At 37.2% G+C, this 12470-nt stretch overlaps 1 protein-coding gene across 1 annotated transcript in view; it reads left to right on the top strand.

Annotated features, from left to right (window-relative positions):
- LOC145673364 (uncharacterized) overlaps positions 1 to 12470 on the top strand; it is a 779808-nt gene that overhangs the window by 601079 nt on the left and 166259 nt on the right. Inside the window, exon 24 of the mRNA XM_081743004.1 lies at positions 2600 to 2732. Within this exon, the coding sequence (XP_081599130.1) occupies positions 2600 to 2732 (133 nt within the window). The remainder of the gene's footprint in view (positions 1 to 2599; positions 2733 to 12470) is intronic.

The raw sequence follows: 12470 nt of genomic DNA, 5'->3' as shown, positions 1-12470 counted from the left end.
TACGGTTCCTACAAAGCAATTTGGAGAGTTTTTTTTTCAGTATGATTACGAAAAAAGGGTAATACTTAGCGGTACTTTAATTTAATTCCTCGAAACCTGGTCCTTAACACTCTGGCATTTATTCATCCGGCTGCCTGCGTACGGATTTGTGGTCGTAAAAAGCACAAATCGCTGACCAACCTACGTGCGACATTTTGGCAGCAGCAGACACGTTACCGCTAAGCGGGCCGACGGCGGAAAATGTGTAAAGTCGTTGGCAGGCCACTGGCGATACTGGCCCGAGGCCAGCTGTTTGGGCGTTCTTGGACATTGTAGGCCCGCTCTCGGCCCGCCAGCGGAGTGTCAATGGGGAACGCTGGTGGCGTGGAGACCACAAAGATTTTTTTTTCACAAGCAATTAGTGGAACAGTACATCTGGTAAATTAAACCATGACTATTTTTTGTTTATAGTCGCCGATTTTGGGCCATACTCGCTAATAAAAATTGAAATTGATGTTTAAAATCATTTTTCAAATAGTTGGTGGGTAAACGACAGCCTGAAAAGTCAGTATTCCGACGGATTGCTGCGGCTTTTTTCTGTGAAGAAAGCGTTTGCAAGGAGCAAATTTTGAATGCATAGAACAGTGTTGTTTCTAGTGGTCCTGATAGTGAAAAATGTGCTTTCAGGGGAAAATGTACTAACTGTTATAAATTTTCCACATTAGGCCCACAGACGTGTTAATGGATTATTCTTAACGGGCATTATTAGCTGCTTACTTGTTATTTTAGGTCGCTTTCAAGCATTTGTAAGTCATTCCCGGATACTTTCCCTCTATATGGCACTTAAACCGTACTGAGAATTGTAGAAATGTACTGCGTATGTACCGAGTGCAACATTACTGGTGGGAATCCGCCACGATTTTCATTGCATTGCTACGCACCTTTTCTGCTGTTTGCCGACTGCGGGGAAAGGCTACTTTCGAGCGGCGGCGCCGGCGCATTTTATGCGCTTTTTAGACTGTTTGCCGACTGCTCGAAAGGACCTCTTTTCGATGTCGGCTTCCCGATTCTCCCACAGACGGCAATCGACCTCTTGCCGCTGTCGAAACGTGGACCTTCGCCGACTGGAAATCAACCCTTCAGGAAGGCAAAATTTTCACCACCTTTTACAGTTGCCTAAGTCTGCCTCCGTGCTATGATTCCTCGGCAAGGGCACAATTGCTAGTTCTGAAAGTATATAATACTTGCATGACCCATTCAATTTCTCCTTTTTTGGCTTAGAGTGCTGCAAAAAGCAAAAAGGAAAAAAAAATATACTGGGCCTCACAAAAATTGCAAGTATTATACTTCAAAAACTAGCAAGGGTTTTTTTTTGTCGAGAAATCGTAGCATGGGGGAAGACTTACACAAGACTAATGTAAAAGGTGATAAAAATTTTGCCTTCCTAAAGGGTTGATTTCCAGTCGGCAAAGTGTCACTTTTCGACCGCGGCAAGAGGTCGGATGTCACGTGTGGGAGAATCGGGAAGCAGACATCGAATAGAGGTACTTTCGAGTAGTTGGTAAACAACCGGAAAGGCGCATAAAATGCGGCGGTGTCGCCGCTGGAAATTAGCCTTTCCGACCAGTCGGCAAACAGCAGAAAAGGTGTATAAAATGCGCCGGCGCCGTCGTCGAATAGTTGCCTCGCCGAACAGTCGGTAAACAGCCGGAAATGAGCATTAAAGGCGCCGGCGCCGCCGTCGGAAAATTGCCCTGCTGAAGAGTCGTAAAACAGCCGTAAAGGCGCAGGAAATGCGCCGACGCCGCCGTCGAAAAGAGGCCGGCATAACGGGTCGGCAGAAGGTCGGAAAGAGGCCTTTCCGACTGTTTTGGCGACTCTGACGGTCGGCAAAGGGATTTTGATTTTACGATTTTCGACCGCTTGCCTCCTCGGTAAAAGGTCGGCAACTTTTAAAATCCTACCGGCATCCAGCCACCGTCGACGATGGCAATCTCTCTTGCCGACCGCGACTTCCTGATGAGGCTGCTTCCTTACAGTCAAGTGTGCTATTGAGTATTCCTTCCTTCTCAATGTCGATGCAGCAAAGCGTTGGGAGGAAGACATTTTTTCGAAAGTTCCTACCTACGGGACCAAATCACAAGTATAATACTAAGGAATGCAGCGTGTGGGCGATTTCCTTCGTGTTTTTCTCCGTATAAGGTGCTATAAGCGAAGCAAGCACACAAACACATAGAGAAACATACTAAGCTTGGGAGAGAGCAATTCTTAGTTTCCCTTCATATACGAGGCTTGTTCAATAAATTAAAAAATATGCACTGTCTATCTTCTTTTGATTGACGCAATCGATGAGCCTCAAAAAGCGGTGACAATAGACTTCGACTATAGACACTTGCTGAATCCACCTCGTGCTCGTAGATAATATCAAGGATGAACAATTTTGCGTAAAGTTAGTAAAGTACCTTTATCCATGTTAGCAAATTTGTTTCATGTTAGCAAATTGTATTGTTAGCAAATTGTATTGTGTCAATAAAGCCTACTGTTTGTGTATATCACAGCTACTACAAACAACATCTAAATTTATAAAAATAATAGTCATCAACATAACTTTTATTCACAGGGAAGTTATTTCGAACCATGAACTTAAATATCGTTTAATAAAAGGATTTGATGCTTGGAAGTACATCAGAAAATTCCATCCTGGTATAAGGGGCGATATCTTGTATTGTTCGTATGGAAAGTTTTTGAGTGAAGTAAGTGTTTAATAACAACTGTTCTATTACTTTTACTTTATTCTAAATAATATTTTAATTTTTCAGATGACCGTTGGAGATGCATTAACATAAAAAAGCAGATCTCTACAGGGTAAAATATTTCGTTAAGAGCTTTAGTAGTAGAGCAAATTATATGCTAATACAGTCTACTCCCATTATTTTGACATTCCAAATTATACCTGACAACAGATATCACCCAGGTCAAAAACCAAGCATAAAACTGCGGATTACTGCTAGATTGGGTAGTGCATGTCAAAATAATGGATAAACTACTAGTAGCGGTTGCAGAGTTCCACAAAAAAGAAATCATACTTTTTAAAAGTAAATTTTTTTGGTTCATTTTAATTGGTGAAAACTTACCTAATGTATTAATTCCTTACAGTAATTATATTTCTCTTTCCTTCTTTCGTAGTTACTTTTTAGTAGTTATATTCTTCTCTCTCATTTGTAAATGACTTTTCATATTAGTTATATTCTTCTCTCCTTGATTTCTAAATGCAATTTTATAGTGTTTATTCTTGGTTCGTTTCTTGGCTTAAGTTAATATAGCTGTTTGTAAATGGCGTAAGTTTTTCTTAATTTTTGAATGCGTTTTATAATGGGTATAGTCTTCTCTTCTTCATTTGAAAGTTCTGTTTTATAGTAGCTATATTTTTGTCTATTTCATTTGTAGATGCCATTTTCTAATGGTTAAAATTCTTTCTTCTTAATTTGAAAATGCTGTTTTATAATATATTCAGTGGCATATTTACCATCTTATTTCGGGGGGCTTGAGAACCAATAAGAAGCATTTGTGTTGTACGTATAATGCGAAAAAATAATAATGGAATTATTTCGGGGTGGCTTGAGCCCGATAGCCTCCCCGTTAAATTCGCCACTGGTTATATTATTCTGTACTTCATTTGTAAGTGCTGTGATATAATGGTAATAAATTTCTTTTCTTCATATGTAAATGCCATTAATATTCTTTCCTTGATTTATAAATGCAATTTTGTAGTATTTACAGTCTTCTCTACTTCATTGGTAAATGTCGTTTTATAATGGCTATAGTCTTTTCCTCTTTCTTTGTAAATGCTGTTTTATAATGGCTATAGTCTTCTCTTCTTCATATGTAAATGGTCTTTCATAATATTAACATTATTCTTTCCCTGATTTGTAAATGCAATTTTATTAGTATAGGTAAATTAGGGTTGGAGACGAAAAAATATTAGAAAGAAATTTTGATTTTAACACATTCTATGGACTACCCTGACACTCCACAGGAAAATCCCTAAACATCCCACGTGGGTAACCACCTAAAATGACGTCATCAATATGGCGGTCACACAACTACTACTACTTATGTTTATGTGGTAATATCTCATCACAGAACTGATATACAAACTTAGTTTTGATGCCAAATTAAAGCATACTGTAAGTGATTTCAGCTATCTTTCTTTCGTGATGCAGTCGTTTTTAAGTATGGTGGTTATTATCTTAAAAATTAATTTTCTCCGTTTCATTTTATTTGTTTTATAGTAGAGTACTATGAAACTATCAGATATACGGAAAAACACCTCGCAGTAAACGTTATAGAGTAGAGTCTCACCTTTCTAAAGATACCAATATTATTTCTGTATCTTAATAATTAAGCGAACTTGTTCATTTTCTGTAGCCTAAGGTGTTGAATTTTCAGGATTTAGATTATTTTAACCACGTGAGAATATTTTTAGAATTACAGGTCGAAAAACGTATGGAAAACAAACTTTTAACACATTTTTTTAAACCGCTGACACGCCTGAGAAAATCGTCAAAAATAGCATATGGACAACCACCTGAAATGAAGTCATCAATGTGGCCGCCACTCGTTCTGGTACCAAGTTAAAGGTTTGAACAAAGGATGTTTCAAATGATTCCAGTTAATATCACTTTAATGCGTTCCCGCCATTTTTAAGTATGCAGAGTATTATCTTAAAAAATAATTTACTCTGATACTTTTTATTTGTTCCAAATCATATTACTATCAAGCTATGAAATACATACATACGAAATATTTTTAGCATTTTAAAGTAATATTGACATTGCTATTTTACTTGGCTTTGTAATGGCAAACAGTCTGCATTTTCATTATGATATTATCAAACAAAATTATTTTTTAAAATTGTAAATATTAAAAATGTTACTGTTATAAAATAACGCATATTTAAAATTTTGTTTAACAACATATATATTTGATCAAAATTTAGAAACAATTTATTCCAATACAAATTACATAACCTACCTCTCTACAATTGCCTTTTAACTGTTTCATTCATTAATGTTTCTGAGTAATTTAGAAGATGGTTTTGAAGTTTCTTCAATATCATCACACACATAATCGTCGTCTTCTAACGAATTTAATACTGGTTTGTTTGTGCATGATTCTCCCGCACCTTCTCCATTCATTAATGTGCAACAGAGTCCTCCTTTTCGGCACTAAAAGATTCTGGAACAGACACTTTTGCATCCACACCGTACGAAATGCAGTAGATTATCTGGCATTGGTGGCAAATTTGGTGCCACTGGTACGTACTGTCCCGTTCCTATTTTCCATCTCCATTCCTCAGGTAAAAGGCGATTTCCCTTGCTCTCTTGTATCTGATGGTCACTCGAAAATTATACTGGTGCGCTGCAGCTGAACTTGGAGGGAGGCTTGAGGTTCATGACGTAATTCGGTGTTTTTTCTGCAACAGTTTGGATATATTTCTTAAATCTTGCCCTTCGAGTCCATCTGTTATTCTTCTGCGGTACAATTTCACAATAACGCTTCTCCTACAAAAATAAAAATACGTTTAAATTAATACGACGGAAATTCACCCTTTCCTAAAAAATAAAATAAATAAATAAGAGGAAATTTTCCCACCTGCTGATGCAATAATATCACTGTTGCTTCTACTTTGTTGAACTCCTTCACAATTGCCTGCAGCTCGGAGTCCTTCTGTAACTTATTGAAACTGGTAATTGGACCCTTATTGTAGAATACAGATGTTGTGTCGTCGCCCATCATAGCCTGTATAAACAACAAAACGTTCCTCATGTTGTCCAGACCGTGGTGCAGTTTTCTGCTGCTATAAATCTCCATGTCGTTGCTGGAACTTCTTGGGTCTAACATGTATATGGTAATTTCGGGCTGGGTTAAGACAGCCATGAGTACTGGAAAGTCGGAATCTGTACCAACTATGACAACAGCAGTTCTCGTTAAACACAGCGAATAAATCAAATCTTGTTGAACTTCTTAGCTCAGTATTAAAAGCAGCATATCTACCCGTTCTTCATGGACATAGTGATGCGGATACATCGATTATAAGAACAGCAATGAACGATTCCAAGTATGGAAAATCCGCAATCACAGTCGATACAAATTTCGATCTTCTAGTACTCATGGCTGTCTTATCACAGCCTAAAGACATCATATGTTAGACCCATGAAGTTCCAGCAATGACGTGAAGATTTATAGCAACAGAAAACCGCACGACGTTCAGGGTAACATAAGGGGCCTTTTGTTGCACATCCAGGCTATGATGGGCTGCGACACAACATCCGTGTTCTACAATAAGGGAATAATTACCGGTTTCAATAAGCTACAGAAGAACTCCGAGCTGCAGGCAGTTGTGAAGGAGTTCAAGAAAGTAGAAGAAAGTAGTGATAATATTGGATCAGCAGGCGAGAAAATTTCCTCTTACGTATTTTTTATTTTTAGGAAAGGGTAAATTTCCGTCTTATTAATTTAAAATAATTTTTATTTTTGTAGGAGGAGCGTTATTGTGAAATTGTACGGCGGAAGAATAACAGGTGGACTCGACAGGACAAAATTTAAGAAATATATCCAAACTGTTGCAGAAAAACACCGAATTACGTCATGAACCTTGCAAGCCTCCCTCGATGTTCAGCTGCAGCGGACCAGCATAGTTTTCGAGTGTACCATCATATACAAGAGTGGAAGGGAAATCACCTTTTCCCTGAGGGATGGGGATGGAAAATAAGGACGGGACAGTACGTACCCGTGCCATCGATTTTGCCACCAGCGCCACATAATCTATTGCATCTCATACGGTGTGGATGCAAAAGTGACTGTTCCAGAAACTTTGAGTGCCGAAAAGGAGGGCTTCGCTGCACATCAATGATTGGAGAAGGTGCGGGAGAATCATGCACAAACAAACTAGTATTAAGTTCATTAGAAGACGACGATTATATTTGTGATGACATTGAAGAAACTTCAAAACCAATGACCATGAAATGAACCTTCATGATCATCTTCTAAACGATTCAGTAACATTAATGAATGAAACAGTTAAAAGACAATTGTAGAGAGCTAGGTTATGTAATTTGTAATGCAATAAATGGTTTCTAAATTTTGACGAAATATATGTGTTATGTTGTTAAACAAAATTTTAAATATGTGTTATTTTATAAAAGTAAAATGTTTAATATTTACTATTTTAAATAATAATTTTGTTTGATAATATCAATGTAAAATGCAGACTGTTTGTCATTACAAAACCAAGTAAATTAGCGATATCAATATTACCTTAAAATATTTTAAAGAATCGTATGTATGTATTTGATAGTTTGATATTAATAACATTCGAAACAAATAAAATGAAACAGAGTATATTGATTTTAAAGATAACACACTGCATATTTAAAGATGGCGGGAACACAAAAAAACAATATTAACTGGAATCATTTGAATCGTGTACAAAGAACACTAGGAAAGTTTTGCAATACGACCTTATTTCTTATACATTTTCAAAGTTCGTTCCACCACATATTATACATTTTAGCAGTTTTCGAAACCAGTCGTCGAAGAAACTCTGTCATCTTTCGGCAAAGATTTGCGCGCACTCATCGTCCCAAGACCTTAGTAGGGCGTCAAACCATGTGACGGTGCTGTGCCATCAGTTGTAGCTCAGAATAATCTCTGAAAATACACATAGAATAATGTAACAATTGGGGATGGAACTGATGCAAAACACGGTACTTAACAACTAAATTATGATTGAATTTAAATAAAATTCAGATCTTTCTAATTTTGAAAAATGACTAGTTATGGGAAACAGGTGAGAAAGAGAAAGGATGTAACTAAGAAATAGGAACGAGCACTAGCCTGATAATTCCAACGATGCTGGCGTCGACTTGGTCATCTGGAACGATGAAGGGTTTGCCGTGAAGGAACCTGGATGTTCTGGTAGCAGCCAGCAACTGGAACTCAATCCTGCTGGACTGCTAGGGGCGTCGAACTCTCTCCGTGATGCGTCTCTACAATAATGCGTCTCTAGGATGTCCTCTTACATCTTCATTCCACTGATCTCAACTGACAAAAGTATCTGCGGCACTGAACCTGCAGAATGGTATTCTTTAGACGTGGAGTCGGTCGTCCTCCAATGGTGGGATCTGCTTGTCTCCGATGATTCTGCACCTTCCTCAACTTTGTGGCGAATACCCCCTGAGGCAAAAAATTAAAATGGTACGATCCAACGCCCGGAATCGATAAAGCTGTAATAGGTTTTGATTCTTGAGTGAGAGGAATATTAAAGAATGCTCCAAAAACGTCGCTAGAACATAGATATTATCGTCCTGCTAAATTGGAGCTCCTCCGTGGCTAAGCGGTTAGCGTACGCGCCTTTGGCGTGGGAGACCCGGGTTCGATTCCCGGCGGGAGCTCATGTGGTTCGGATTCCACGTTAATCAGTAGGTCCACTTCTCATATAGCCTCGCTGCTGAAAGGGACGCTAAACTAAAATCAACTCAACTCAATGTCCTGCTAAATTAGTCAAATTATCCTGTATAGGAGGAACCGGAAAACTGTCAGGAACCATTTTTTTTATTTATGTACCTCCCATCCTCTATAAATCTATACTGTCTATTCTTCTTTTTAACAAGCATTACCGGAGAATTATAAGGACTAATACTAGGCTCTATGATCTTACTTTTCAATAAAATATCTACTTGTTTTTTGATCTCATCCCGTAGATGAAATGGTTTTGGAAATTGGGGTCTATTTACCGGAATATTGTCTACTAATTCAATTTTATGCTTATATCCTTTAGCACAACCATAATCACATTCACTCCAAGAAAAACCCCTCTACTAAGTCATATAATTGCTGTTGTTGATGTGGCAAGAATTCAGGGTTAACATTTACTCGATATTTATCATAACCTTCAGGAAAAGATTTTGTATCTACTACATTGACTTGATGAACCTTATTGTTAGTGCTATCTGGTTGAAGTTGGTATAACTGATAACATATTCTGCAGAACCCAAAACAATATATTTTTTCAAGTAAAGTTTACTTTTGGTAGGATTAACTACAGAAACTACTGGATGAATTTCGTCAACAACTGATTTACGCACAAAAATTTCTGCCTGCGTATTTATTAACTCATTGGGAACTAATAAATTGCGAGTTCCTGCAAGATCATTTACTTTTTTAATGTAACTTGAACACTTGAATTTGTAGGTAAAACAGCAGAGCGAGCTACTAAAAATTAAAGTTTATATAATTTCGCTATATGATTAGAAATTTCATCAAAAGATACGTATGGCGGCAATTCAATTCATGGAGAAATACCACATTTAACAAAACTAAAAGAATTCTTATTGTGATCAACCATTGCAAGATGATTTTTTAAAGAAATCTTGGCCAATTATGCTATTATACGGAAAATCTTCATACATTCGAAAAGGATGCGTAATAGACTGTCCTCCTAATTTAAATTTAACTAAAGCGATTTCATCACTTTCTTGAGAATTACCAGTGACGCCACGAATAAAAGTCGTTCCTTTGAGTATTTTATACTTATTACTTAAACTATTACCAGAAATTATGCTGACAGTGCTGCCTGAATCCAATAGAAATAAATGAGGCCTATTATCAATATATACTTTAACATGAGGCAAATTAGCTTCATATTGAATAGGAACATAATATCGCTTACTATTTCTAACACTATTACACATATTATTGTCAACTTTATTCCTATAATTCGATTTAACATTTTCATTTATAATGACTGCATTGACAGAAGCAGGAGGCAACGAATGAGCGAAGGATGGAGAGGATGCATGAATGGAATTTCTTCGCTCCAAACGCGAATGCTCATAAGATTGTATACACACAGATTTTCCTTTGTGTGTGAGAGAAACTTTTGCGAGCGCAGTTCGTTGCACGAGATCTTCTAACTGGACTTTGATACCGTCTAACTGAGCTATCAATGTATTTCTTTCTTCAGTTTGACTTACAGTTTCATTTACGTTCTGAATATTAACATCTAAAGTATTTTCTTTTTGCTGTATAGCATTATTACCAACAGGATGTATATTGTATTCGTCTGTTATTGCCAAGGACTTCGATCGCTGACTACGCATGCTGACAAGAAAATTAACTCTTTCCTCTAAATCTAAGGACTTTGCTAACTCAATAACAGTCTTATATGCTTTTCTTACGACTACAGAATAGAACGAAGGCAATAACCCATCGATTATCAAGTTAATTTTTTCGGTCACTGACATCTTCGGATCATACTCGAGTATTAATTTCCACTTATAAAAAATGTAATCTAAGACAGATTCAGAATTTGACTGTTCACTATTTCTCATTTCTTGCTCTAAAACTTGCGAAACTATATTATCTTCATAAGCCTCTATTAATTTCTTCTTAATCTGAACATACATGAGATTATCATATTCTGCGGTTGATTGTAAAGCTAACAGATAAGCACGAGCCCTATTTTCTAAACAATACGGCAACAAATGACGTTTCTATACATCACGTAGGTTATGGAGGACAGAAAAATCCTCAAAATAACTAAAAAATGACTGAACTGACTCGTTCAATTTGCCACAAAATTTGGGGGGTTCTACTAAACGACCTAAGGCAGAAGATATAACACTAGTATTCTCAATTATTGTTATTTTCAAAATCTCACTTATAATAAATGTCTTACACTACTATGTAAATGTATATATATATATATATATATATATATATATATATATATATATATATATATATATATATATATATATATCCAACACCAAAATGTAAATAACACTTCTTATATACTAACAGAAAGAGAAACAAAATATAATAAATTTTTCTCTTCTCACCCACTTAATCATTCACCTAAAAGACAATAAAACAAAAATTACTCTAACAGAGCAAATGAATAAACGTAGCGAGGGTGGGTGGGTGGTCTAAAAAAAACTCTACTCAATTTCTCTCAGGAAAAAAAACTATAAATTACACTGTACTTATTACTCAAAATGCTCCGGTGGGCTAATAAAAATATTTGAAAATTTGGGATCTGAAAGCATCTACCACCATGCTTGTAAAACGCCTCCTTTGTCTGGTCTTCACATGGGGGAACAGCGAGAACTCACGAGGAAAGAGATCTGGACTGTATGGAGGGTGCTCTAGGAGTTTTAGTCCAGTGCTGGTCAAAACGGTGGGCTGGAGCGTTGGCGTGGTGAAGAAACCATATGTCCATCTTTGAGTTTGGGTGCAACTGTTTGAGAGCTGCAAGAACATAGGCACACATTCCTCTGTATAACACTTTCTTCTGACTGTTTTCTGTGTTTCCAAGAGAACTCGCTCGACAATTCCTCGCACACTAAAAAATACCACCATCATTTGCTTCTTCACTGATGTGGACTTTCGAACAGCCACGGAGTCTCCTCATCTTCGAACACTCACACTTTGTTTTGAGCTTTGGTCGGGACATCATAGCAGTAGAGCCAAGTTTCATCACCTGTCACAATACTGTTCACAGAGGCAGATTTTCCATTTTATTTTTTCAACATTTAACGGCACCATGAAACACTGTGTGCCATCCCCTTGTCCGTCAAGTCATGTGGTACTCAAACGTACTACTTTCTAACTCAAAGGTGATCGCGGAGAAAAGCACAAATTGCTCGTACATTAATGCCCAAGCATACCGTTATTTGATGATATGTAACCCGTCTATCTGTCTGAAGCATTTTCCTCACTAACGCAATGTTTTGGTCAGTCACAGATGAAGATGGCCAGCCTGACCTTGGAGCATCCTCAAAGCTGAAATTTCCTTTTTGAAACTCTCGATACCACCTAAATATCGTTGTACGATTAGGACAATCCTCTCCAAGCACAGGAGTTATTTTCTCTAAACACTGATCAACACTTAAACCACGTGTAAAATTGTAGCGCAAAATTACATGGTATCCAGTTTTTGACCACGACAACATCACTCTTTTCACTAACACAGATGAAAATCAACTGACACTGAGACAATGACTAGAGCTTCTACGGTGCCGATTTGGACATGTCTAAACACGTACTAAGTTTCCAACTCCTGTGATGATCCGTTCTGTTCTATTGCAAAACTTTCCTAGTGCCCTTTGTACCTTTAACTTGGCACCAGAACGACGTTCGTATCTCAGTTCTATGATGAGATATTATCGTATAAGCATAAGTAGTCGTAGTTGCGTGGCCGCTATATTAATGATGTAATTTCAGATGGTTGTCATATGCTATTTTTGACGATTTTCTCAGGAGTCTCAGCAGTTTAAAAATGTGTTAAAAGTTTGTTTTCCAAACGTTTTTCGACCTGTAATTCTAAAAATATTCTCATATGGTTAGACTAATCTAAGTGCTGAAAATTCAATACCTGCGCTACAGAAAATGGGCAAATTCGTTTCATTATTAAGATAAAGAAGTAA

This window comes from Thermobia domestica, chromosome 16 (assembly GCF_964235325.1).
Source record: "Thermobia domestica chromosome 16, izTheDome1.hap1.1, whole genome shotgun sequence".
Classification (NCBI taxonomy): domain Eukaryota; kingdom Metazoa; phylum Arthropoda; class Insecta; order Zygentoma; family Lepismatidae; genus Thermobia; species Thermobia domestica.
The sequence above is the reverse complement of the archived record's forward strand: the minus strand, read 5'-3'. Positions and strand labels throughout refer to the sequence as shown.